Consider the following 26,593-nt stretch of genomic DNA (forward strand, 5'->3'; position numbering starts at 1 on the left):
TGTTTTGTCCTTGACACAAAGCCAGGGCTGGTGGCTGAAGGACAAAGCAAAATGTTGCATGGGAAGTGCACAAATGCTGGCATGAAAAGCAGTGAGATCATCAGGATGGCCTGATACTGCAAGTTCTGTTCATGCTCTCAGCTCAGGATTGTACTTTTGCCTTTCCCAGAGTCTACTGGAACCGGGTTTTCTCCATGTCTCTGTTTGTAGAACACGTGTTGTTTGGCATCGACACTCTGATGCCAGAATTGGAGAGTTTAGTCAAAAAATACACTTTGCTTCTTGCAGAGGTAAGCAGAGATGGGCTTTCACCTCTCCCCTGTCTGCTTCTGCTGATCAGGGGATTTTTTCTCGCATATTAGAGCTGAGTCATTTCACTTTGTCCTTTTCCTCTGCAGTGTTTTCAGGATGATTCAGACATGAAGACTCATCCAACTTTTGTTTCAGTAATGAAAGTACTGTGCCAGTGCAAGGAAGAAGTCAGCAACAGGCTCTGCAGGTAGAGAATGATGTTGAGATGAGTCTCATGGTCCAGTAGGAGCATTGCCTGTGTCACCAGTGTGTTTCTGGGTATCAAGTGCTGCTGCATACGATGTAATGAAAGCCAAAGGAAGAGCAATAACTTCCATCTTGCATCCTGAAGCTATGCAGTTAGCCAAGGGGACTTAAGTTGTCTCCTCTTGGTCAAGTTGCAGATGAACATCCTTCATTGCTGTTTCTGAATTACAGATATGGTCTGAAGTCATGTCCAATCTGCCTACACGAGCCAAAGGACCCGGTCTGCCTGCCCTGCTGCCACGTGTTCTGCCAGAAGTGCATCAGAATGTGGCTTGTACCAGCACAGATGCATTGTCCATACTGCAGAGTTGCTGTGGAGAATGATGATTGCAATGTCTCTGTGGAGCTCAGGTACCCATCCACCCTCCCCAAGGTGAAAACACTGCAGGGGGGGAATTCTGATTTGCTACTCAAGTGGCCAACAGGAGCAGAACGTGTGGGGGGAGCTCTGCTCTGCTCTTCCTGGAGCTGCTGCAGGTCCTGTCTGCCTCCTGTGTTTTGTTTCAAAAGAAAAAAGGAAGTTGCCTTGGTCCCTGTAAGGAAACTGCAGGTACAGAGCCCTGTAACTAAAGCAGTGCCAGTGCAGGGAGCTGCCTGTCACCTTGCATTGCTTTGCAATAGCTTAGCAAATCCTCTCAGTAAATCTGCCTGGCGTCACCTTGCCTCTTGTGATCTGAGTTGCCAATGGGATCCAGCCTGTGCTGACAACACTACTGAAGTGCACAAATGCAGCCCTTTGGAAAGCTGGGAAGGTGTCTCACCGTGGTGACTTTTGCTGTGTCTGCTGTGCCTCGTCCACTCTTTCAGCAGTTCTGTGTTTGAACGTTGTCCTGATGCCCTTTGCCCTTCCCCCAGAGACGCCATAGCAAGAAACGCCCTGTTCCGCCAGAGGTGCAATAATTTCTTCATAGATGTGGTCACCACCATGTGCTTCAAGGACAATGAGCCCCCTGAGGCAGAGGTGATCCAAGAGCTCCTTAATCTGCTCTTTGTTCACAGAAGCCTCTCGAGGAATGGTTCAGGTGAGCTCCCTTCATCCTGGTGCTGAGCCTCATGGAGCTGATTCTCTTGCCACCCTCTCATCTGCCAGACTTGTCTTTTTCTGGTCTCTGCAGGTCACCCTGCCATCTACACAAAGTTTCTGTCCCCATTTAACGATGAAGTGGATGAAACTCCCATCATCCGCTCCGTAATGCTGAAGCTCCTCTTGAAGTACAGGTGAGCACAGTCAGGCAGCTGATAGATGTTACACGAGGGAGTAGTTCAGCTTTGCTTTTCATGACCTCATCAAACCAGTCTGCTTGTTCTCCTCACTTCTGTACTCTCCATTGAACAGGAATCCTTACAGTGCCTGTGTGTTAAACAGCTTGGCTGGGTTGCCTGTAGCTTGTGCTGAGGTATCTGACCGCTCTGTGCCAAGGCTTACCTGCTGTTCTCAGCCTAAAGCTGTGCTGGACAGGGATGGCTTAGGTAACCTAAAGACAGCTGACTCGATGTGCTCTAGATGAGCATCCTCAGCCACTTCATGGGGTGATAGAAGTGCTGGTGATAGAAGCCTATCCCAGGCTGTGAAGCCAGGTGACACCTGGCAAAAGATGCCCCAGTTGCTTTTCCATCTTCTGGAGAGATCCAGAGTGACCCCACCTGATGCACAGCCATCACTTGTAGTTCCATCATGATTCAGAGCACCAGTAGTAGCCATCAGCATTGCAGTTATGAGAAGGGTTGTGTTTCTCTCTCCTATAGCTTCAATGAAGTGAAAAATGATGTGCAGCACTACCTGTCCCGGGTCGAGCACAACAAGATCCTGGAGAAAAATGATAAGAAAGAGCTCTACTTGCTCTTTGTCAACTGCTTGGAGGTAAGGGTGCTGGGTAGATAAGAGCAAGGCAGTAAAACTGTTGCAGGAGTAAAGAAGCCAAGAGTAGAAATGTGTCTGCAATGTTAGGCAAGTTTCTTGTGCACACAACTAGCTGCCGAGCTAGAGAGCCCAAAAGGAGCTTTATATCAAACCACCTGCTCAGAACCTGGCCTTGCTTTCTGTGGCAGGGCTTGTATGTATTTGCAGCATTACACAAATCCTTCATTCTCTAGGGCACCTTGGAGAGGTGTCTGAGTGTTGTGAGGCTGCAACACAGCAGTGCAGCAAGCAGGGGGGTTTCCAGCTGCAGCAGTCCACTGCTGGACTACTTTCTTACTCACACACAAGTCTGTGAAGAGCTGTAGGTTGTTATGCTGTTGGGATTGTTCCCTTTCCTCTCCTTGTGTAACTTTTTAATGCTTTGGGCAACTTTGAACAAGCTTGACAGCAGGGTAGAGGTTCCATTTCTTGTAGTTTTCATTAAAATGGTGACTTTGTAGATAAGATTGAAACTTGTGCTGTTGCTGAAGGGAAGACAGGAGAGCTTGGTGCCTTGGAGCACGTGGTGTGTACTTCAGCATGTGCAGGGCTCTTGCTCAGCCACAGGATTGGGCAATGCAGGAGAGAGCTTGGGGACATTGCTGAAGGTGTTTGGTAATGTGGCAGAGGTTTAGGATGAGAGGGAGGAGCTAATGCCATTGGGGATTGGGGTGGAGGGTGCTATGAGGTGTGACAGGATCATGTGCTTACTGCATTGGAGATAGAAAGCACCAAAGCCCGGGGCAGCTGATGTAGGTCCTTCTGGCACTCACCCATCTTTAGGATTCCATGTGTGAAAAGTCTGAGGATGGCCTTGGATATGAGCATGTCAACTATCTGCCTAGAGACAGAGTCTTTCCAGAGAACTATCTGCCAAAGAACGATCAAGAGACTCCCCAGGAGTCCTCTGTGGAGTACCTGCAGGCTGTGGCCAAGGTCCGCCTGTGCCTGAGTAAGGCTGCAGAGCTGCTCTTTGACTTGCATCAGCCCAGAGGTAAGTCTAATTGCTCTGCTCTCAAATGGAAGTGCTGTGTACAGAGCAAAGTCATCATGGGAGAAGGGTTGGAGGCAGCCACTGCACCTGTGCTGTGCTGGAATGTGTTTTGGTGCATGTCCAGGAGCGAGAGCATCAGCTTCCATCTCTGCTCTGTCGCTGGGAGTGTCAATCATCATCTGTCCTCTTCACTGTGTATTACAACTGCTCTATAACTAGCAGTAAGGCTGTACCAGTGACCCCTAGGGTGTAGTTACACAGCAATTGCACCTTTGGAAGGTGATTTGTTTTATCCTCCAGATGCTGACAATGAAATTTTATTTAGAGCCAGATAAATTGAACTTTAATGAATAAAGGAATAAAGCAGAAAGGATGCTGCAGGTCCCTGGCTGCTCTGTGTGAGTGAGAGCTCTGTGCAGCTCCCAGGGATGAAGAGATACTTCAAAAAAAACAGTAAAAGAAGGTTTGAGGTGACTTGCTGACCCAACAGAGAACAGTATGTGGAGAGTCTCAGACACTTACAGTTCCTAAAGCATCAGAGTGTGGTAATGTAAGTCATTGCAAGGGACTTTGTCCAGCCCTTGCATGGAGGATGTCAGGCTGGCAAAGTGCATCCCAGCACAGAGTGTTCTGAGGGAGAATCCTCAGCTTGGCAGTTGAGACAATGGAGAGCCATTATTGAGCCAGATGGAAGAACTCTTGAGAATGAACTACCAGTTAATGGGAAAACTTGTCCTTGAGGGAAGGAAATGGAAGAGTATGTCATCCTCTGTCAAGGAAATGAATCATTGTCTGGAATCCAGCTGAGGAAACACTCCAGATGAGAGCCCTCTCTTCCTCAGCTGCTGAAGTTCTCCTGTGTAATTAGTGCAAGTGAAAGGGGCTTGGTGCCACAGCCAGTGCTCACAGAAAGGTTTCACAAGGTAGGATGTGATTTCACCTCTCTTTTTTTTCTGGTTTCCTCTCCAGAACAAGAGCAGGCAGAGGAGAAGCAGCATTACCTGGCAAATGTGAGGGACTTCTGTAGCCTCAGCAAGAACGACTGGCACCGTGTTTACCTGGTGCGGAGAGTTGCCAGCCAGCATGGGATGGAGTTTGCTCAGAAGCTGGTGGCAGAGGCAGACTTTAACTGGGTGTTCCCAGTGGAGATTCTGCAACAGGTAAAGAAGAGCTGTCTCCTTGGAGAGGGCTCTGCTCTCCTCTTAGTCTTCAGTTTGTGCTGCTTTGGGGTGTTTCTACTGCTGCACAGTGGAAGTGGTTGTGGAGATGCCTTGCCCTCACTCACTACTGAACGGAGCCTGTGGCAGTGAGAAGCCCCTTGGGTTGCCCTGCCTGCCTGCTGTCTCTTTGCAAAGGCTGAAATACCACAGTTCTTGGGAGGAAGAGGAGATTCTGCCTCATCCAAGGGCTGGTTAATGTTCCCAGTGCTCACCACTGGCTTTTCTCTTGCAGCTACAGAACAGCCAGTCAAAGCACATCGACCGTTACCTGGTGTGTGGCGAGGATTACCGAGCCCTGCGTGATGCTGTGGGGAAAGCCATGATCCAGTGTGAGACTGAGGATCTTCTAAAGGCAGAGAAGGTAGGGCATGTCCTCCTCACCACAGTCCTGTTCTGTGTGTTTGTATTGACAGTGTCTCTTCTAGTGGAGATGCCTGGCTTGCCTTTGCTGGAGGTTACCATGGCTCATGCTGGCAGACAGATGTGTGTTTGCTTTTCTTTCTCACCTGTGTGCTACCTTATGTAACTCTGAGGTTATTTCCCTATTTGCCCCATCCTTGCTCTTCTCCCCTTGTTTTGCAGTAAGCAATACAGGCACCTTGTAGCCAGCTGGCAGGAGAGGAGGCAGGTCACCAAAGCAGCTTTATGCCCCCTCCCTGCCTGCCCATGTCTGCCTGTCCTTGTCTTGCCATGCGAAAGTCAAACAGGTGATTTCTGTGTCCTTGCAGCCTTTTTGCAATGTGTGTTTTGTGGATGAAAATGGTCAGGAAAGGGTTTGCAAGCACTGCCTCTTTGAGTGTCTCAGTGCCATCTATTAGCTCCTGGCTGTGGCTTTTCTGCTCCCTGCCGTGTTGGTTTGCAGGCAGGCTGCACAGCTTGCTGCCTGCTGAGATCACACTTCCAACTGCACCTTAGAAGAATAATTACTTGAGAGGTTTCTGATGTAAAACCCTCAATCAGCTTGAGTGCTGTCAGATTACTCATTTATGGCTTGAGCAGCCATTTCTGTGCTATCCTCCTTCCCTTATGGGGAGAGCTTTACCTTTCCAGGCCTGCTGAAGCCTGTGCATCCACTAACTTTAGCTGTGACAGCTCTAGCCTGTTCTCTGCCATACCATCAGTTCTTCTTTTCTAGGCATCTAGCAGCTCCTCAGCTGTACAATCTGTCCATCTGCTCCTGGCTGTTTTCAGAGAGGTCACTGCCCTGTATGGAGCCAGTGATTCAAGTCTTCATCCCAAACAGCAGGTAAGACCCTTCCCTTTGGAAGCTTGTGACAAACATGCTGCATTGATAATGATGAATGAGATTTGAATCATTGCTGGAAGAGCCTTTTGTTCTCCTGCCCCAGATACAGTTATGTCCTCATCTGAGCAGACTGGGGATGTTTTCAAAGCAGAGGCAATGCAGCATGGGAAGCAGCTGACTGTCCTTTTCCCTTTGGTGGGCAAGATCATGCTGATTTTTACTTCTTTTAAATATGTGCTTTCAGCAAACAGATGCTATGGCTGAGTTCATCCAGAACTCCCAAGTCCTGAATTCTCCAGACCTGCAGCACTTTGCAACTTGTCTTGTGACAAACACACTGCCATCTCTGACAGTGGACCCTCAAAGCTTCAGCCACAGTGGAGCACTAATTGAAATGGCTGTTCACGCTGCTGCTGTCCTGCTCTGTGGGCAGAACCCCATCCTGCAGCCCCTGAGGAATCTGGCATTCCATCCACATACCATGGAGGTAAAGGCATTTAACTCAGATGGCAGTTTAGCATGTTGCTAGTTCTTTCCTGTAGGTGCTGGATCCTCTCTAACCTCACATTTCTTAGGATCAAAAGCATCAAGTTACTGTTTAGCTGTGCATTACCAATGTGTGATTATTTCAGGGATGTTGGGGTTTATTAGCACAACAACAAGCTCTGGACTGGTACCTTTTCAAGGTCCCACTGCATCCTGAGCAGTATCAGGCAAATGCTTTTGCTGGTATTTGAGTAAACAAGTCTGAAAGCAGTTGGCAGGTCACACTGGGGAGACTTGCATGACCTAGAATGAGCCATGGAGCCCTAGGCTGAGTCAATGTGCAGGGATCTGCTGCTCTCCTGTCTGTCCAAGGTGTCAGGAACCATGCTGGTACAAACCAGGGTCCATCAGGTCACCCCCAGAGGGACCCAAAATGCCCAGAGAGTGAACAGCTCTTGAGTGGGTTTTCAAAGGCAGAGCTTGAAAAGGTGCATGTGCATCACGTGCATGACCTCTGCTTTCAGCTGCCATCCCCACCATGAACAAACAACAAGTGAGCTACAGGAAGGAACTGCTTCATATGTTCATTTGTCCCCTTTTTTCCTCCATAGCACTCTTTTCTGCCCACAATGCCAGAGGATATGGTGGCTCAGGCGAGGGCCTGGGAGGGGATGGCCACTCTGCGCTGGTACAGTAAGTGCTCCTGAGAGGCTCTGAAAGAAGCTGAAGGGTGATCCTTAGGTTTTGAATGAGACTGTTCCAAGTGTGAGGACAGACACTCTCCTCTTCTCAGCATGAGTTATCCTTTGTAAATGAAGATTTGTGGGTAATGCACCAAAGTGCATTGAGCTTCTGTTCACTTTTAAGCTGTTTACAAGGTTTGAGAGTGCAGAATGACCTGTTCTGTTACTTCTGGCAGAGTTGAAGTGGTCTGAGCCAAAGAGGAGCACTTGGCCACCTTCCTGGCCAACTCTGAGTTCTTTGCATTCCAAAGTAGTATCTTACTTCAGAGTGGGAATGTAGGGGTTGAAACATTCATACTTGGCAGCCCACTTGGTGCTTGGGAGCAGGATCTCTCAGGCTTCCATTCCTTGTTTCTCAAGGAGAGAAGCACTGAAAAATTCCTTGGATTCCTACATGAGCCTTCTACTCCTTTGAGCTTTGGTGTAGTCAGTGCTTTGGGTTAGACCTTAAAGCATATTTCTTGCTCCAAGATGATGGTCCTATGGAAGGAAATAACAGGGGCTTTATAAATGTCTGTCTTGTAATACACTCCTGATTGTTTCTCTCTCTTGACAGCATGTCCAAATGGCCACCCCTGCACTGTAGGAGAGGTAAGAACTGGGGGCTGGGGGGTTTTTAAGCAGACAGTGTTTTCAGCAATGAACTGGTTTAGTTTGATTACTGGTTTTGAGTTCTGTTGCACAGTGGTTTGTTTCTAAACTCTAGTACATTACAATGGTAAAATGATTAATAATATAGAGTTTAGAAATGAATTTGGAATAGCTGTAACACAGCTTATACCATAAATCCTGGAAACAAGAGGCAGAAGTCTTTTCCCAGCTCAGAGCAGTTTCTTAATTAGCCAGTTAACAGCTTGGTGGTTTAGTTTCATTTTCTTTCTCTGCTGGAGAGGTTCTTACTCTGGAATTCAGTGTTCTCATTTTGATTTTAACTAGTGTGGCCGCCCCATGGAAACGAGCCAGTGTGTTGACTGTGGTGCCCAAATTGGAGGGAAGCAGCACAAACCACTACATGGCTTTCAGGAATTCAGGTAGGCTTTGAGTCATCAACCTTCTCAGCACTGAATGAGGCTGTTCCTGCCTCACGTGAAAGGTGCCCAGCCACGTGGGATTTCCCATTAGCTTGGACATTGGCCTCTGAGGGGGAAGAGGCTCAGCTCTTAGGTCTGCTGGTATCATTCTGATTGCAAAAACTCCTTAACATAAGATCTTGTCAGGCTGCTGGTTTGGGGATTTTCATCTGCCCGCTGGTCCAGGCTGATACAGGTCATGTGGTTCTTTGCCAACATGTAGTAACAGGCAACACTTTGTTAAATGGATCAGTGTGACTGATGAGCTCCTGCCAGAGCTCTGGTAACCGTGACTTGTGCTCCTTGGTTCTCTGGATTAGCACTTAACAGCCCTTCTATGATTCTGTGATTCATTCTAGCAGCAGTGGCTTCTCGCCTGCCCAGCGTGGAGGTGGCTGATGTTGCCCTACAAGACTGGACATTCTCTCTCATAGGAAACAGAAAGAAATGTCCAAGGAAGGAAGAGCAATCTGCCATCAAAACCAAAAAATGGGCGTATTTGTGTACAAAACTTACCAGAAGGCTTCACTCCCCTGTAGTGCTTTTATGCCACTTAAAGAACTTGTGTGTCAAAATGACATTACGGGGTGTCAAAGGCATCTCTTGTGTGTTTCTTGTCAAGGCAAACAAATGCTATATATTGTGCACACTTTCCTACAGGAGTCATGAAGACAGGACTCAGACTGGCCACATTCTTGGAGATGCACAGAACAGGAACACAATGGGAGTGTGTGATCGAGCCCTGTCCCCACTCGTCTTCATCCTCATTCGCTTGCTCACGCATCTGACGATGTTGCTGGGAGCCACAAAAGACCCTCAGGTATCTTCCAACACTACTTCCTAGTGGCCACACAAAATGTAGTGAAACCTCTGTATCATGCTGGTCCTTTTCATCATCTTGCCAAGTAACCAGGGGAGTCTTTCAAGATGGAAGACCCACGTTCCCTTCCTTTCTTGCCCAGGAGTGATTTTGGCTCCCACATGCACTTGCCCACAGGCACAGTCACACGTCATTTGTTCAAGTGGTAGGAATCCTGTAGGATGGAGCTGACTTTGTTATGTCTGTAGCTCTGCACACCTCGTGCTTGAACTGGATGTATTGGCTATGCTCATTCTTGCCTTTTGTTGCTCTTCAGTCATTGCAAAAGATTATCAAGCCACCAGTGCCCAACCCCGTGAGTTTCCTGCAGCGGCACATTCAGAAGGACTTGGCACACCTGACAAAAATTTTGGGGAAGAGTGTGGATGACACTGTCAACATCCTTCATCTTGTCCTCATCAGCCTCCTTGAGGATGCCCAGCAGCAGCCAGGCCAGTGTAAGGAACACTACTTGCCACATCTGCAGGCAGTGCAGCATCTTAAGGGCGGCAGCTCTTTAGTGTCTTTGCTAACAGACTGTTTCCAACAGGCCAAAGCTGAGCTGGTGAGGAAGACTCACAAGCTTGAGGCTTGTTTCTCCCTGTAGGGAGTGAAGAATTTTTGGCTCTTCTCTTTTGTCTGAGTAGAGGGGGTTTGTGAGGTTTGGTGCATAACTCTGAGAGGGAATTGTTGGGAGGTTTGAGCTCACAAGCAGAGGTACCACTCAAAGCACAGTAGCTCATGCTCTATATAACCTAGTACTACAATGCCCTCCAAATGGCAACCAAGAAGCTATTTGGTAGAAGAGGGATGGCAGGGTATAATTCATGGTAGGATCTGGAGTTCAAGTTGACACGAGTCACTGCATCATAGAGGGCTTTACATGTAACAGCCACACTTGGTGTGTGACAGCACAAATCAGTATTCCAAGCTGTTCTTTTCCAAGCTGTGTACTTTGGTCTGTCATTGATCTGACCTTGGAGAATGTGTTTGTCCTCTCTGGGTTAAAACCTCTTTTAACTGAAGTAGTGCAAATGTAAGAGATTAAATGCTCCTGTTGCAGGCCCAGTCCAGTTTGATGATGTGCTCTCCACCAAGGAGAACAGGAACAAATGGGAGGAAGTTGTTGCAAAAACAGTTATTGTTCCTGAACTGGAGGTGAGAAACTTGCTGTATAAAATTTCAGTAGCTGAGCAGTTCAAAATCCACTGATTTGGAAATCTGACCTGCTCTAATATCTGTGCTGTACTTTTCACCTAGCTATTCCTTAAAGCCAAGCCCTCTCTGACAACTGCAGGTTAGCTTTAACTTGTAAGGGTCAGCCAACTTTATTCTACCTGTGGAAATGAGTAGCTGAGACTAGAGTTGTGCTATGATGATTTTGTGTAGCTGAAAAGCAGAAATGGCTTAGCTCAGTTGAAGCTATCTGTCCAAGTGAGCATAGGGCTCCCCAAATGAATCCTGTCTGCCTCTTTTCCCCCATATACAGCACCTCCAGAATGGAAGAGCTGTGAGTTGCACAGGCTGAGGAACAAAGAATAACTATTGCATAGAGAGCTGCCTTGCAGTGTGTGTTTTACATGCCTTGCAGTGTGTGTTTTACATGCCTTGCAGTGTGTGTTTTACATGCCTTCCCTAGCAAGTTCACCTCCTTCTCTGACATATTTGTGTGTCAATTGCTCACCCAGCTATTAGGGAAACAGCCTCCAGAGGAGGTTCAGCCCTGGCAGCACGTTGCCAGTTCTCATTACTTTGTTTTTTAATGCAGGACTTGGATAAAAAAATTCTGCTGTTAAACAGACAAATACAGGAGGATGAGAGAATTTTTTCCAATCCACTAGTGAAGATGGTGTATGGTGACCCAGCCATGTTCCTGCCCCACCTGCCAAAGGACAGTCACATCCATCATTCCAAGATGTGGAGCTGCCGGAAGAGGATTTCAGTGGAGAACCTGGGCCACGTGGTCCAGCAAAAGAATGCCATGGACACTGTCCCTCTCCTCTGGAAGTTCCTGCAGAAGGTGGGTCTGACAGGGGGATGAGAGACTGCAGCGTTCAGAGCTCAGTTCAGAGTCAGACTGGTTGAGGCTGGAGAGGGACTGAGGGACTGGAGATCCTCTGGTCCAATGGTGTGCCCAGAGCCCATTGTCTGGGACAAAACTGCTGTTTGAGGATCCAGTGTTGTCATTCTCTGAACTTTCTGTAATCTTCAGACAAATGTAAAACATTGGTCATTTTAAGCATTTAAAAAGTAATTCCATAAAAGTGTTCAAAACTGGTTTGTCCCAGAACAACCTTACTCACAGGCTCCTTCCCTCTTCCAGGAAGCAGAACTGAGGCTGGTGAAATTCTTGCCAGAGATTCTGGCTCTGCAGAGAGACTTGGTGAAGCGATTTCAGAACACGACTGATGGCAAGCACTGCTCCATCAGAGAATTCCTCAGTGAGCCCCTCTCGGGTGAGAAGACTCTGCCAAAACTGTAGTTAGTGAAACAAATGCCACTGGGTAGTTGAAAAGGAAGGCAAAAGCTTTCCTTGAGTTTGCAATCTTTAAGCACTCCTATTTCCTTTTCACTCCCATCCAAACCAATTTGAGACTTTAACCCTCGAGTCAGGGTCAGAAATGTCATCAGGTGACTATAAAGATTGTTCACAAAGGGTGAGGACTCTGCTCAGAGGCAGGGAAGATACCCACTGCTACATTCAGGGGTTTACCTTGAATTTCTAAGCTCTGCCCTAAAGTAGGGGCTGCCTAAGGTGGACTAGACATCCTTCCCTTCCATTCACGAGCAGCACACAGACACTTTCAGTTGTATTTAGATACAGCTACTTGGTTTTAGTGCTTGTGGAAAAGCACTTCTGCAGAATCAGGCCAAGGAGCCATCCAGCTGTGTATCCTGGGCCAGGGGTGGGCAATAAGGGAAGAATAGAAACAAACAGAACAAATGACTCCATAATGTTTCAAAACTGTTTAAGGTCTGTTTGGTCTCTTTTGGTCTGTTTGAGCAGCTGCCTACAGCTGATGATGTGCTCTGGAAGTTCTTTTATGAGTGTTGCCAGCAAAAGGTGTTTCAAGGGTTTTTCTGTTATTCCTCAGATGTGATGAGGGACCTGTTGCAGAGGAGAGTGGATGTGTTTCTGTCTGTCTGGAACAAGCTGAGAAGCTCGCTGGACACCAATGGTGAGTGCCCTTCTTCTCCAGCAGTGTTTTGAGAGTGATGGAAGCAAGAGCTTGCAGCTGTCAGACAATGCTCCTCTACTACTGCCCTCCCACAGTTCAGGTTCCTCCCATCAGTGATGATTCTGTGTATCTTCGAAACTGACCTTGGCCACTAAAGGCTTAAGAAGACCTAGATGCAAATGGGAGAATTTGTTTCCCTCTTGTGTAATATTCTGACCTGAACTTGCTCCCTTCAGTGCTGATACATAATGGAAAGGGTGCTGCCTTTCTATCCTGACCTGGGTCAGCTCAGGAGAGGCTTGTCCATCGTGGGCTGGCTCTGGGCCATCTCAAGCATCCTTCTCTGCCTTTTATTTCAGGGGAAATTAAGCTTCCTAAAGGTTACTGTGATGCTGATCTGACTCTGGACAGCAAGCTTGAGATCCTTCTGCCACGTCGGCAGGGGCTGGGCCTCTGCTCCACAGCCTTGGCCAGTTATCTCATTAGTCTGCACAACGACTTTATCCACTCCGTGAACAAACACATCAAGGAAGATGATAGGTATGTTGCTATTGCAGCCTGGCATTTGGGGGGTTCTGCTCTATTACCTGCTGCCACACAATCAGCTTTCCCTGCTTCATAAAGGCTCCTCGCTCTAAATGGAGACCGTTTTCCTTCTGCAGGTACATGATCAGCCTGTCAGAAGTGGCTGACCTGCACTTGATCAGTTATGAGGTTGAGAGAGACCTGATTCCTCTGATCTTGTCCAACTGCCAGTACAGCATGGAGAAGGGAGGGGAGACATTGCAGGACTTTGATCTGGAGAGGATCCAGCAGCAAGTCATCAGCAAGTTCCTGCAGGGGAAACCACTCATCACCCTAAAGGTAGGACAAGGCAGCTTGCTGTGTTTTCTGCAGACAGCTGCCTGGCTGATGCTGGAGCCCTGCAGTGTTTGCTGCTGCCAGGCATGCACTGCAGCAGGGTAAGCACTGGTGCCAAAGCTCCATGGCCGTGGGTTTGTCTCCTGACAGGGAATACCTACGCTGGTGTACAGAGAGGATCGGAACTACGAGCAACTGTTTAACGATGTCAGGGATAAGGTGGATCAGGTGGGTCTCTGCATGGGAGGAAACAAGGCAGGCATGTGACATCCCAAGAAGTGTTAGGTTTGTCTTCTGTCACTTGTCCTGTTCATCTGATGATTTCTCTGCCGATCTCTTGGCGTGCCTCGAGTATGTGCCAACAGGCTGCCTTCTGTCAGTCGGGATGTATGAAGGAAAGGGACACAGTCCAGCATTTTCAGTTCACATCTGGGGCTCTGCCATGGTCTGTGCCTTCTGCAACCTGGGCAGCAGTGAGGAGTGGCTCCAAACTCATGGTTTGACTTGATGGTTTTCAGAGTGCGCTCCCCAGTTCTGTGATGAACATGATCAGTGGGGAACTACAGTCCTACAGTGATGTCTGTGATGCTCTGTCTGTCACTGAAATCACCTTGGGATTCCTGGCTATGGCTGGAGAGAATGCTGAAATGCTTCTGACTGACTACATAGAAAACATCCTGCAGATGGGTGATCAGACAAACCCTCTTGTACTGCAGGTGAGTCCTGAGAGCAAACCTCTCATTCTTACAGGATAAAATCTGCACAGGTTTGTACTAAATCCAGCCACTCTGATCTCAAAGCCCAGCAAAAGTTCAGCTTGAAAAGGTGTGTGCTAGAATTCCCTCCTCATCATATCCAACAATTAGGGGAAAAAATGTTCACATCCCCTGCACCCAGTTTGCAAAGTGGGAGCAGTTAACAGCTTGTGATGCCCAGTGGCTTCTTGCAAAACCCTACAGAAAGGTGAGGTGTAGGATGAGCAGAAGATCCAGCTCTTCTCTGCACATCCAAGCTCCTCTGTCAGCACCAGGAAGGAGAATTCCCAGTTGAGTGTCAGCATAATTAGTTGCAATGCTAAAACTGAGAAAAGGGAGAACTTTCAATGATGAGTCAGCTTGCACTGACAGTGGCTTGTCTGGTGCTGAGCAGGATTGAAAATATGCCTTCACCTCTCAGAATTGGTGACAGGGGAAGGTTTTATCTCCTAATGATGCATGAAAAGAGCCTTTCACTGAGAGAGAGGCAAAGACACTGTTATGACAAGCACGTGTGAAATAGCCCTGTCACTTCCCCACTGCCTTTCATGAACCAAAAAGATTGATTATTGAAGGCAAAATGAGGATGAGGGAGAGAGAAGCCTGTTGCAGATGAGCTGCTGCACCTGGGTTAAAAGGCCTCAATGAGCGCTCTCTGCTTGTGCTCCTGCATGGGCAGGGCATGGACAGGTTCCTAAAACACCCCTTACACTCAGGTTCACTCCGTGGATGTTTTTCTTTCAGGCCCTTAGACGATGCCACCTAAAGCACAACATAGCCCTGTGGCAGCTTCTGTCTACCCACAAATCTGAGCAGCTGCTGCGCCTCAGAAGGGTAAGGGACACCGGTGCCTCCAGTGCCTAACTGCCTCTAAATGAAGTTCTCTAATGAAAGTTGCTCAAATGTCTATGGTTGGTTGTTTTTTTCCCCCTTGCTGCATTTGTAGGATCCTTTTGTAGATGTCAGTGCAGTCTACAAAGCTGAGCTCAGTCCAGAGATTGCCAAGCTCCTCAACACCTACCTTGTCCACTCAAGGCTGGAAACCTTTCTGCAGGAGCTCCATGAAATGATTGTCCTGAAGCTTGGACGTGTCAAAGCTGTGGATGAACTCAGACCCACATGGAGGTAAGTTAACACAGCCCCCAGCAACACAGAGTTGTTGCAGGCTGAGAGAGATGGGGCTGAAGAGAAGGTTCTGGGGTGACCTTAGAGCAGCCTTACAGTGCCCAAAGGCGTTGATAAAGCTAGAGGGACTTTTACAAGGACATGTAGTGACAGGACCAAGGGGGATGGCTCCCAAACTGTTGTGGCATTTGTAGTTTGCTGTACACCATCTAATACTGCTCCTGCTGTTTTCCAGTCTGAAGGAAGTGCTCATTCCCTACCTCGATGAGAAACAGTCTGAGATAGCTACAGAGCTACAGGAGCTGTTCCCAGAGGAGATCCTTCTCTCTCACGCTACTGAGACCTGGAAAGCAACGGCTCAGTTCAAAAGAGAGCGCAGGGACCGCTAGGACCGGGACCACCCCTCTGTCCGGGACCACCTCTCCCTCTGAGCTTCCTCATGCACGGGCAGTTTTAGGAGCACAAACATCCGTGTGGGGTTGGGGTGGGTTTTGCGTACTGCCGTGATCTGTTTTTCACTAGAGTGCGTGGCAGGCGTGTTGTGGGGCCCTGAGCCGCGTTCCTGCCGCCGGGGCAGGCCAGGGCAGGGGGCGGCCTGCAGCCAGCCGGCTCTTCAACGTAGAATGGAAAATCCCACCCGCCCTGGGATGAAGATGAAGGATTTTTTTAACAAAGCCGCCTCCTCCCGTGCTGGGAAAGGCGCTTTCCTGGGGGGTTTGGGGTTGGATTTTTTCAGCGTGCTTTTCTTTTGACACGAGCTGGTCCCAGAGCCGCAGCCTTGGCTCCCTTTGCCCGGGGAGGAGGCAGTGCCGCTGCCCGGGGCCGGGCGCTGCTCCTTCGCTGCCTGAGCCGCGGCCTCGGCTCCCCGCTGTTCCCCGGGGCAGGGCCCCTCTCCCGGCCTCCCCCCGGCCCGCCGCTGTTCAATAAAGCCCAGTCAAGCTGCCTCTGCCTCTCGCCGCCTCCGCCGTGCTCGGAACGGCCGCTCGGGGCTCGCGTTCCCGGCGGGGAGGGGCCGGCGCGGGCAGCGCCGCGGCTGACGGGCGCTTCCGTGTCGGCGCCATGGCGGGGCGGGCGGCTGAGGCGCCCCCGGCCGCCACCCTCCGCCGCTGGGAACGGTAACGGCGCACGCGCGGACGGGGCGGTAACCACGGCGACCCGTGAGGCGGTGGGCCCGCCATGGCGACCCGTGGGGCGGTAACCACGGCGACCCGTGAGGCGATGGGCCCACCACGGTGATCCGTGAGGTGATGGGCCCGCCATGGCAACCCGTGGGCTGGTAACCACGGCCATCCGTGAGGCAATGGGCCCGCCATAGCAATTCGTGAGGCGATGGACCCGCCACGGCGTGCAAGGCCGTAACTGTGGCAGCCTGTGAGGGGATGGGCCAGCCATGGCATGCAGTGCCCGCCGGCTCTCATCCTCCTCTCCACCTTCTCTCCACCTGCCCTCGGGACCCTGTCCCGTTCCCTTGGAGCCCGTGTGCCGCCTGCCCCCGCGCACCCGCAGCCCTCAGGAGGACGAGCGCAAAGCGGGGCGAGTCGTGTCTGCCCGTTCCCCTCATGGAGGCAGCAGGAGGGTTCCCCTGTGCCCATGAACGAGGAGCTGCTCTGCTCGCGTGGCAGGGTCTGGGGGCTCCCCCTGCCACGGGCCTGCGTGGGGAGGGGCTGGTGTGGCGGGGCCTGGAGCTGTGGGGAAGGGGCAGGCGCTTCACGGGGCTGTGCGGTCTGTCGCCAGAGAGCAGGCCCAGCTGCAAGCCAGCGTGGTGGAGCAGGACACTGAGGAGTGGCAGAAAGATCCGAGCTTTGCAGGACTGGAGAGAGTGGGAGGTGTGGACTTATCCTATATCAAAGGAGATGACAGCAGAGCCTGTGCTTCCCTGGTCATCCTCAGCTACCCGGCTCTTGAGGTAAGGCAAGGGAGCAACTTCACTCCCAGGGTTGTGTCCCGGTGTGCAATAACATGAGAGTGTTAGAGAAAACTTATCACAAAGGCTATTATCACCCAATAATATGGGATGTAACATATAAAAGCTTCATCACAACCACGAGAACTGCACATCCCACAGTTTTACTGGAGTTGAGAAAGACTTTTGGGTCTCATTCCTAGCTTTCAAAATGATTAAAAACATTATCTTTCACCCTAAAACCCATAACAAGCAGAGGAATAAAGCTGGATGCTGGTCGCTGGGATTTTTATGACCTGGATTTCAAATCCTGCCTTCATTCTTGACTGGCTCTACACCACTGGGTTTTTGTCCTGCCTTGGACAGTTTCTTCTGGCCTGTGCACACAGAGCGAGAGTCAAGCTTTGGTAATCCTCTCCCTGGGGGAACTTGGAGGTCCCTCACTGTGTATTTGAGTAGCTCTCCTAATTCTGTTTCAAGGGCTTCACTCTTGTGGTGTGGTAGGTGATGTCCAGCCCTGTCAGAAGGCTGCTGTCCATCCCCTTCTCTAACAAACTGGCAAAGACCATGACACTGGCACAACCCAGTGAAGCAGAGTACTTTTAAGAAGATGAGATTAGGGGACATAAACCAGAGGAGATGCCTCTGAAACGGGCAGTAACCAAGCAGCAGAGTCCTGGAGGCCATTGTCTCTGCCTGTCCCACTGCTCCCAGGTGCTGTATGAGGACTGCCGGATGGTGGCCGTGAGCGCCCCGTACGTGGCCGGGTTCTTGGCCTTCCGTGAGGTCCCTTTCCTGGTGGAAGCTGTTCAGAGACTTCAGCAGGAGCAGCCCAGACTCAAACCTCAGGTGTGACGTATTTCTTTGTCCCGAGTTGAGACATCGTGAGAGCAGAGTACTGCTTCAAGGTGTTCCTCCCTCTCCTGAGACCACGCTGGCTGGCTCTTCCACTGCCAGGGCAGAAAGTGCTGTGTCTAGTTGCACTGAAGTATCTGTTGCCCTTTCCTCAGGGGCCAGGGATGTGAAGTTGGGGACAGTCAGGCTTCCCTTGGCAGCAGGAGCCCCATGCTGTGTGTGGCAGCAGTGAAGAGTGCTGCCAACCACCCCGAGCTGGTGCTGCTCATTTAGTCAGATGTGGGCAGCATTGCAGGAAAACCTTTACAGACAGAAGTAAAAGGACAAAGAATTGTCTTTACTCAGAGGGGCAGTACCTCTGTTTGCCTGGTTGAGTGGAGTGCAGTGCACAGGAAATAGCATTTCTTTTGTGGCCTTTTCAGGTGCTTCTTGTGGATGGCAATGGCCTGCTCCATCCCAGAGGTAGGACTCTATCCCTGTGCTGCTGCTTGAGATTCCAGGTCTCTGGTGCCCTGCGGTTACACTGACTCGTTGTTGGCAGGATTTGGAGTGGCCTGTCACCTCGGAGTCTTGACGGATCTCCCGTGCATTGGAGTGGCCAAGAACCTCCTCCAGGTGGATGGTTTGGCTAAGGATGAGCTGCACAAAGAGCAGGTTAGGCCAGGCTGGGAATCCATTTCCACTCTTTCATATCCCAAGAGACCTGGGGTAGCTGCATGCATACAAGTACTTCCTAACCAACTCCCTCTGTATGTTTGTCCCTAGATTCGTTCCTTGCAGAAGGGAGGAGATACTTTCCCACTCACAGGCACCTCAGGGAGAGTCCTGGGCATGGTAAGCTGTGGGGAATTTCCTGCTCACTTGGCCATCAGCTTTATGTAGCTGAGAGCACTGGAGGATGTTGTTCTGATAGTAGGACAGTCTCAGCAATGTTAGTTCAGGACAATGGTGTCAGCAGGGGACCAGTGACACTGCTTCCCCTTTTCTGTGAGCTCAGGCATTTGTAGGGGTGGACAGCTCGGATTCATGTCCATAGCTGTGGCCTCTGAGGGCCATGCTCCAACATCCCTGTGTGTGACGCATGGTCAAGAAGAGGTGCCAGTTCTGTAGCAGCTCACCAGGACGTAGATGGCAGTGGGGCAAACGGGCACATGCAAGAAACTTCCTGACTCTGGTGTTGTTTCACCATAGTCTGTTGTTAGCAAGTGAGTTAGTGTTAGCAAGTCTCTCTGCTTCCCAGGGCAGGGTGGGGCGTTTGGGGGTCACAGGGGCCCGAAAGGACAAACAGTCCCTGTGAGAAGAGGTTCAAGCAGGCTGAGAGTTGCCATATACAGAGTCACCATCCCACTTTCTAAGGACAAGTAGCTACCTTATAATTCATCTGCCCCTCTGCATTTGTTAAAATCACCTCTTAGGGATGTGACCTTTGTTGTTTCTGAATGCCAGGTGCTGCGCAGCCACAACAAGAGCTCCAAGCCCCTGTACGTGTCCGTGGGTCACCGGGTGTGCCTGCAGACAGCCGTGGGGCTGGTCAGGTCCTGCTGCAGGTACCGCATCCCGGAGCCCATCCGCCAGGTACAGCACGGGGGGCTGGGGCGAGGAGGGGGCTGGGGGTGCCAAGCCCATGGCCATGCTTCAGAGCCTCAGTTTGCCACACCTCTGCAATGGGCAGCTCTGCAGCTGGCGCCCTGCTGATGGGCCTGCTCGCCCCGGCCTGTTGCAGGGTGGTTTGTGTGGTGGTTCACTGATCCTCCCCTCTTCCCTGCTCGCTGTCCTGACGCAGTGCCCGGAGCACACACAGCCCTTACTGCAGACACAGCCTGACTGATGGCTTGGTTCCTCTCTGCAGGCAACTTTAGTGATGCAGATGTTAGTAGAGAGGAGCTGAAAGTGCAGTGTTCCAGGGCTCTTTGGGCCGAGCACAGACCGCAGTGCTGCTCCTCCGGGCTTTTCCTTGCTACTGCACTCTGCAAGGAGCTGCAGCTCTGGGGGCAGCAGCCGGTAGGTGACAGCACTGGATCGCCCTCAGCGAGCCGCAGCTGCCACCGAGGCTCAGCTTCAGGCTGATTAAATCGCAGCAGGGTTTGAGGAAAGGATCTGGAGAAGTGTAAAGCCTCTGGGACTGTAAAGCCTGAGAAACACTTCCCCTCTCTCAGGGTGACAGTGTTGTGGGTGGCTCGGGCAGGCCAGACCCAGTGACAGCCCGGGAGCAGGGCCCATGGCCATAAGGTTGCCCTGGAGCTGCTGCCCCACTGTGCAGTCCAATGTCTGCCCACATCTGCTCTGCAGCTCCTCTGAGCAGCACGGAGGGGATCCTGCCGAGGGCTGGCATGCAGCCCCTGCACACAGGAGCTCCTCGTTGCCACTGCAGTGCTTGCTGAAAACAGAGCCTTGAGTTATAGTTATAAGCCAGACAAAAATCTTAACACATTAGAGAAAAACAAGCCTTGAAGTGTCCAGAACAGAAGGAGAGTTTCTGATCTCAGAAACTACTACTGCCAGACGGGAGTAGGCTGATGGATCTCCTTATGTAATCTCTTCCTGCAAGGGACAATGCCTCCGCAGAGCTCTGCAGTTGGGCGTCTTCAGAGGAAAGGGGAAAAGCATTCCCCGTGGAAACAAACGGGTGTCTTGGAGCTTTTCACCCCCCTCGTTTCATTTCTGACTATCTCCAGTGTTTGTCTGTGTTCTGAAACTCTTCCAGTTCTTTGTGACCTTTATATAAAGTGATGGAATAAATTGTTGTTACTTTCCTTACAAAGAGACTAAAAAATCTCTGTAAGGAAAGTGACAACAAAGGGAGTGTGTTTACTGTAGAGGTAGAGGGATGGCAGGAGATAAGGACACTTAAACCTTTCCCTGTCTGAGTTTCTCTGTATTGTAGCTGTCACAGATCTTGTGTGATAACTGTCACAGATCTTGACACAGGGCAGTGCTGGAAGCCTCAGCTCTTGAGCACCTGGAATTAGGAGGTGAGAGGCTGTGGAGAATCCTGCTGTGGATGGCTGCCTTGGCCTTTTTGCTGTAGTGTGTTCCCAGAACAAGCTTGCAGACCTGATGGGTGATGTGCTTTGGCTTTCCCAGTGTTGTGAAAGACTTCTGGATCATTAACTCCCTTTGTAAGTTCTAGTAGCCCTGGAAGTACAGTGCTCTGAAGAGAACTCAGCTGCCTGTGCCTCAAGGCTGTGTTTATGGCTTGTGTGAGGATGGCAGCATGGGTAGTGCTGGGTGGCTCTTGTGGGAGCTTAAACCTTCTGCCTTCCTCGAGGCACAGCCTGCACAGGGTGTGCTGTGCTTCCTGGCCATGCAGCACTATCGAGGCAGTGATCAGAAACTGTTTGATTTGCCTTCAGCCTACAGTATGGTTGTACTGCCAAAGTGTGGCTGTGATGCAGCTGAGAGCAGTGATCTTTCAGAGCAAGCAGAGGGAAGTTCATTACCACCTACAATCAGGATTTCCACCCCGCTTGGCCTTTGGTCCATGTGTGAGGCTGACCTGGCAGAATTTTGCTTCTATGGGGGTGGTCTCTCTGCCTAGCCAGCTTGTGAGGTTTTGAGGTTCTTCTGCAGAGATTTGGTCATTTGGAGCTGCCCAGATGGGGACTGAGGTAGGCAGGAGCTGTCATCCCAGAATAATAAGCAGAGCATTCAAACTGAGTGGCACTGGAACAACACCAAGCTCCTCTGAGAGCAACTGCTTCTGGCCCAGGTCAAAACCCTTCTCCAGTGCTTGCCCACACTCCAAGCCTGCTCACACCCAGGATCCCCATGCACAGCACAGGGGAAACAGAAACTTTTAGCACTCTCCAGCTGATGGGGATGGCACTGGGACCGATTCCTCTGCTCTGGCTGTTTCGGGTTCCTGGCTGGCTGCACATCAGCCTCCAGCTCACTCCATGATCCTTTTAGCTCCAGCTGGCACCTTGCCCAGCTGGTTCCTGCTGGCTCAGGGTGCAGCTGATGGGGCAGCCTGATGTTGCTCCAGCCCACCAAGAAGGACAGAAGTAGGCCTGCCCAGAGCTGGGAATTTCTGTGAGTTGCTTCCTGTGAAATATTCAACACTTCCCTTAGGAGAGCTGAGAAGAAACCCGTCATCCCTCTGCACCACGTGAATAGCTCCTGCTGCCCATCAGGGAAAGCAGTAGCTGATATCCCAAAACTCCAAGTCCCTTCAGATGTGTCCTCACTGCAAGCTTGCCACTTACCCAGGGATACCCCCTGCCCCTCAGAAGACAGGCAACAGTTCCACACCCTAATGCCAGCACTAGTCCCCTCTGAAAATAGCAACACTCTGTGAGGATTATTACGGGACAGTTATCCATCTTATTGATTAGCCCCTTGGTTAATGCCCTGGGTTAAGCTGTCTCTCAGCAGTGTGTGAGGAGTGAGGCTGCCCAGTAACTTGCCACCTAATCATGCATTTAGCTTATGTTATCAGCAGAATGTAGTTTGGGTTTTTCTACCCTGGAAAAATAGTTTGTGGATGTGACTCTTGCTCCTGTGGGCTCCCAGCAGGGACTCTGTGGAACAGCCTCCTTCCCTGGTTATAAAATACATCACGTAATCTCTTACCCTGAAGAGTGATCGAAGTTATTTGTCAGTTCAGTTATGAAACTGTCCAATTATAGAGAGAAGGGGGGAAAAAAATCTCCCAAACAAACCACCCCTTATGTAACTCTTTTTTCTTTCTCAGGCTTGCAAAATTGTTAAGCAGTTGTGGAGCTGTTTCCAGCAGTGAGCAGAGCCTCCACCACAGAGCTTGCCAGGGGGCTGCAGGGGTGCTGGGGAGCTTCTGGAGCTTCAGGAGAGGCTCCTCAGAAGTAGAACAACTGTGAGAGTAGCAAGTGCTTCAAGGACAGCCCCTGGGGCTGCGTTAACCCACTTTATTAGCATCATCAGCTGCTGTGAAGCTGCTCCAGCTGGGAAGGTCACTTATTGCCTTTTAAGTGAGGAGAAATACTCTGCTTTTGAGGTGGGGCATAGCAGCTGCTCTGAAATGTCATGGTGTAGCAGTGTGTTTGAGAAAAGAAGTTTCTGAAAAAGAAGAAAACTTTGAGGGAATGTAAAAATCAACTGGCAGATACCAAAGGTGCCCAGGACCTGTGTGCTTGAGGTAGCATCTGAGAGTCCTCTGCTATTATGGTGCAGCACTGGAAAGCTGAACAGTAACACTTCTTGGGGGCAAGAACATCCACTAAATGTCCAGCAATACTTTCTTACAGCTCTTGAGGTTTCCCTTGGTGTTCTCCTTGTCCCACTCTGCCCATGTGCTGTCCTGCATTGCTGAGACAAGTTCTCCTGGTGAGCTCAGGAGGGCTCATGTCACAGGAGAGTGTATCAGAGGGGAAGGGAGGAGCAGGACACTTGCCTGAGAATGGGTTTGATGAGGCTTGCTGGTGGCTCCAAGCTTAATTTCAAATGAGGAGGACAGTAAACCACGAATTTGGTACAATCTGAATATTACTCCTTTTGATTTTGGTGCTGACTGTGCTCTGGTACTGACCAGAGCCTGGATGTGACCTGGCCTTAGCTGTGCCTTGAACCTCATGAGGCAGGACCATGTGAAAGGTATGTCAGTTACTTGCAGCTGCTGCCAAGAAGCTGTAGAGCCAAGGATGTGCTCGTGCCTTGTCCCCCTTTGCTTTTAGGGGATGTTTTCACCTGCTTATCTGCATCATTGCCATCACACAGCCAGTCCAGCAGGCACACGGCAGGATGAGCCAAGCTATTGCCTAGGGAAAGGATAAGCAGCAGACAAGTCGTGTGTTTCTCCATCTGTTGCTGCACCAGCAGAGGAAGGAAAGGGATGGGTACAAGAAGGGACAATTGCAGCTTCTCTGTTTCCATCCCATCCTGTGTCCTCTGGAGAATTCACCTGCCAGGTTGCCATGTCCCCTGACTCTCCACAGCCCTCTCCATGGCCTTGTTCCCTCTCTCAATTTCCAGAGTCCTGTGGAGCGCAGAGATCCATCTCTCTGCTGATGAGTTCCCAGAAAAGCTCATTCTTTGGGAACATCACAGTGCCACAGCTGGAAAGACCATGGCTGATCTTGGAGTGTTGTGACCTGTGCCTGCTTGCACACAGTCCTGGGACACAGCTTGTCTGTGCCCGTCCCACTTCCCTACTGCCCTGAGAGGTAAAGGGGCAGACAGTGAGAGCTCAGCAACTGTCATTTCTGCTTCTGAAATGGACTGTGCTGCTGTAGGGCTGTTCTGTCCAAGGCCCTCCATTTCTTCATTTTAAGTCTTGATCCTCCCAAGCAGCTTTCAGTGAGGCACAGAAACCAAACAAGGGTGGAAACACACAGGTTCCTCTTGGCAGCACAGTCCTACAAGAGCTTTGTGATGCGCTGACATCGAGGTGTGCAGGGACACCCTGGGGTGACAAAGAGGAGGCACCAGCCAGGCTGAGGAGGCCATTTTCACTCATTTTGCTCCTGAATTCCAGGCTGACATCAGATCGAGGGAGTACATTCGGAAGCAGCTGTGGTCACCTCTGGAGGTCGCGTCTTCTGAGCCAGAGAGGTGAGTGTGTGGGCAGCCCGAGGAGCTGCCTCTCCAGGGGCATCTGCTCATGTAATGATCTTCAGTAATGGCATTAAAGGGACAGACAGGGTAACAAGGTGAGCTCAAGTGACAGCAGGACATATGCTGGCTCCGTAAAGGGTGATTTCTGGTGGTTGTAGCCATGCTCCTTCACACGTTTCCTCTGCGGAGTACCGTGTCCGAGGCCGGGGAAGGTCGCTGGGGATTTGGGCTGTTTCTGGCGATAAGCAAAGCGCTCACGCCCACAGGTGTGACATGGGCTGAGCAGAAATAACCCACAGGGAGCTGCTCTCTGCCCCCAGAAAGCAGGGGAGGGCCACACTGCCTTAGATAACGTAGGCCAGGGGCTGCTCTCTCTGTAAATCCATAGCACATCCACTGAGGTGTAGGAGCTCCTTGTGCTGTGGCTGCGTTGCCTCTGCAGCAGAGTCCATGAGTGTTACTGGGTTCCCTCAGGCCCACACCAGTGCCAGGCTGGACAGACAGCAGGTAGCCCTGGCTGAAGAGCTGCTGGGACTGAATGAGTCTGCCAGGACCCAAAGTTCACCCTGCTCTGAGGGTCCCGACAGACCAGAGGAGTGAAGGATGCCAAGGTGGCTGTCAGGGGTTCCTTACGCTGAGGCAGCTCTCACAGATCCCTTAGGACCCTCAGATACTGCAACCCATCAGGCTCTGCTCAGTTCCTCTATGTTTTAGCTCATACAACCAGAAGAAGGGTCTTTCTGTTCATTTGCAGTCACTCAGTGTGGCCAGGCCTTGGGGCAGCCCTGTGCAGTCCCAGCCTGGGTGGCCCTGCTTGTGCTGGAGCTTCATCTCCAGCGCCTCTCACACCTCCCTGCTGTGGGAGATGCTGATGCTCACACAAAGGGTAGCTAGTCTGGAGGTCTGCAACAGAAAACCCAAACTCATTCCAGTTATGACCATGTATCTCAAAACCTGTCTGTCTCAGCCCCTTATCCACCAAGTGACACAGTTATTTGTTCTGCTTCGTTTCTACTTCTGAAGTCTGACAGTTTGTTGGTCTTTTTCCCTAACAGAAGAAAGGAGGCTGAGCTGGATGGTTAGTCTGATGCCAGAAGAAACTACCGGGCTCCTCTTCACTGGATCCTCCCCTCCACCAGCCTGTGGTCCTGCTGGGTGCAGGGAGAGCAGCACAAGGCCACATCAGACAGGACCAGCAGCCACTACACTGCTCTGGCCCATGGCCCAGCAGCTCCTCTTCCAGGATAACGTTTAGGACACGTTTCTTATAGTTGTTTTTTGAGCACTGTAAAGCAAAGTTTCTGTAAGTGAAGGGGCACTTGTAAGTTTGCTGCAACTTCCTTGAGTACTCAGGCAGTTTTAGGAGGTGATTTACAAAGAGATGCTGAGGCACTTCTAAACAAACTGCAGAGCTGGCCTTTGGCTCCCACAGCACCTGTGTGGCACAGAGACTGCCCTTCTCCTCGCCTTTGGACCCACAGCCCGTGTGCTCACGGTGGGAGCAGGAGCCAGCGCAGCCGCAGCCCCGCCTGGGCCCGCCAGACAGAGGATGCTGTTCCAGGTGTGTGTGTGACTCAGAGGGAGAGGATGAAACCAACAGCCTGCTGTGGAGTTTGGAAGAGGCTTAGAGGCCTGTGCTGTTACCTGAGGAGCTCTCTGTCTGTTGAGTGTCTGTGGCTGCTGTGTGCCTCTGGGACAGACGGCAGCAGCCCAGCCTCAGTGAGTCATGTCTGCGCTGGACACACAGTGCTGTGGGGTTGCTGGTCCCAGTGGGCACTTGCTCTGTGTGGCTGCTGGAGCCCAGTTTGGGTGGAAGGACACTGTACCAGACTGTGTTGCTGTTCCTGTCTCGCTCTGTGCAGTGGCTCCCAGGGCATTCGTGGTGCAGACCAGCTCTACCTGAAGGAAAGATCATCTCAGGGGAAGGAATTCCCCACCAAGGACTGGGGAGGGAGGTCCTGAGACACAAATCAGTCAGGATGTTGTCCTGGGCTTGGAGAGGGCTGCTTGGAGTCAGGGCCCTGTGCTCTGGTTTCAATGCTGCCAGGTACTTTTGCATATGTTTACCCAACACCTTTCGTTGCTCCTTTTTCTCGCTGCCACCTGAGTCTCGGTGCTGTTCTGGTAGAGAGCATGTGGGGCTTCTTCCCTGTGTCTCTGTGGTACCAGGTAGATGAGAGTTGGAGCTGGTTCCTCCTTCAGTGCTACAGCCTGAAACCTGGGGGGAAATGTGAGGAAGCAGTGAACTGGCTCTACCAGGCATGTCTGGGGAGCTTTGGAGGGCTGTTCCTTGGGAGTGTTGAAGAGGGGC

The 26,593-nt window shown here is 50.9% G+C and overlaps 2 protein-coding genes across 7 annotated transcripts in view; both read left to right on the plus strand.

The window, feature by feature from the left end:
- Positions 1–15,934, plus strand: part of RNF213 (ring finger protein 213) — a 49,011-nt gene extending 33,077 nt beyond the window's left edge. For 3 of the 6 annotated variants that reach the window (XM_062010859.1, XM_062010861.1, XM_062010858.1), the window contains 27 exons: positions 170–290; positions 399–499; positions 730–909; positions 1,414–1,580; positions 1,674–1,776; positions 2,305–2,419; positions 3,242–3,452; positions 4,422–4,612; positions 4,905–5,033; positions 5,808–5,918; positions 6,163–6,405; positions 7,016–7,097; positions 7,704–7,738; positions 8,084–8,178; positions 8,878–9,037; positions 9,354–9,534; positions 10,140–10,234; positions 10,845–11,096; positions 11,400–11,532; positions 12,172–12,255; positions 12,615–12,795; positions 12,918–13,119; positions 13,267–13,344; positions 13,635–13,832; positions 14,616–14,705; positions 14,818–14,996; positions 15,232–15,934. In XM_062010859.1, coding sequence (XP_061866843.1) covers positions 170–290; positions 399–499; positions 730–909; positions 1,414–1,580; positions 1,674–1,776; positions 2,305–2,419; positions 3,242–3,452; positions 4,422–4,612; positions 4,905–5,033; positions 5,808–5,918; positions 6,163–6,405; positions 7,016–7,097; positions 7,704–7,738; positions 8,084–8,178; positions 8,878–9,037; positions 9,354–9,534; positions 10,140–10,234; positions 10,845–11,096; positions 11,400–11,532; positions 12,172–12,255; positions 12,615–12,795; positions 12,918–13,119; positions 13,267–13,344; positions 13,635–13,832; positions 14,616–14,705; positions 14,818–14,996; positions 15,232–15,385 — 3,871 coding nt within the window. In that variant the 3' untranslated portion in view covers positions 15,386–15,934. Of the gene's footprint in view, positions 1–169; positions 291–398; positions 500–729; positions 910–1,413; positions 1,581–1,673; positions 1,777–2,304; positions 2,420–3,241; positions 3,453–4,421; positions 4,613–4,904; positions 5,034–5,793; positions 5,919–6,162; positions 6,406–7,015; positions 7,098–7,703; positions 7,739–8,083; positions 8,179–8,877; positions 9,038–9,353; positions 9,535–10,139; positions 10,235–10,844; positions 11,097–11,399; positions 11,533–12,171; positions 12,256–12,614; positions 12,796–12,917; positions 13,120–13,266; positions 13,345–13,634; positions 13,833–14,615; positions 14,706–14,817; positions 14,997–15,231 lie in introns of those variants that run through there. The other 3 variants (XM_062010862.1, XM_062010863.1, XM_062010864.1) reach the window with 3 other exon arrangements.
- Positions 15,935–16,055: 121 nt separating this feature from the next.
- ENDOV (endonuclease V) lies at positions 16,056–26,344 on the plus strand. Its single transcript, XM_010205769.2, is given in 9 exon segments — positions 16,056–16,111; positions 16,731–16,902; positions 17,614–17,748; positions 18,177–18,216; positions 18,296–18,408; positions 18,520–18,588; positions 19,201–19,329; positions 24,203–24,279; positions 25,338–26,344. Coding segments are annotated over 9 exon segments (984 nt in total). The 3' UTR covers positions 25,531–26,344.
- Positions 26,345–26,593: the final 249 nt, after the last annotated feature.

Source organism: Colius striatus, chromosome 18 (assembly GCF_028858725.1).
Source record: "Colius striatus isolate bColStr4 chromosome 18, bColStr4.1.hap1, whole genome shotgun sequence".
In the NCBI taxonomy this organism is placed as follows: Eukaryota; Metazoa; Chordata; class Aves; order Coliiformes; family Coliidae; genus Colius; species Colius striatus.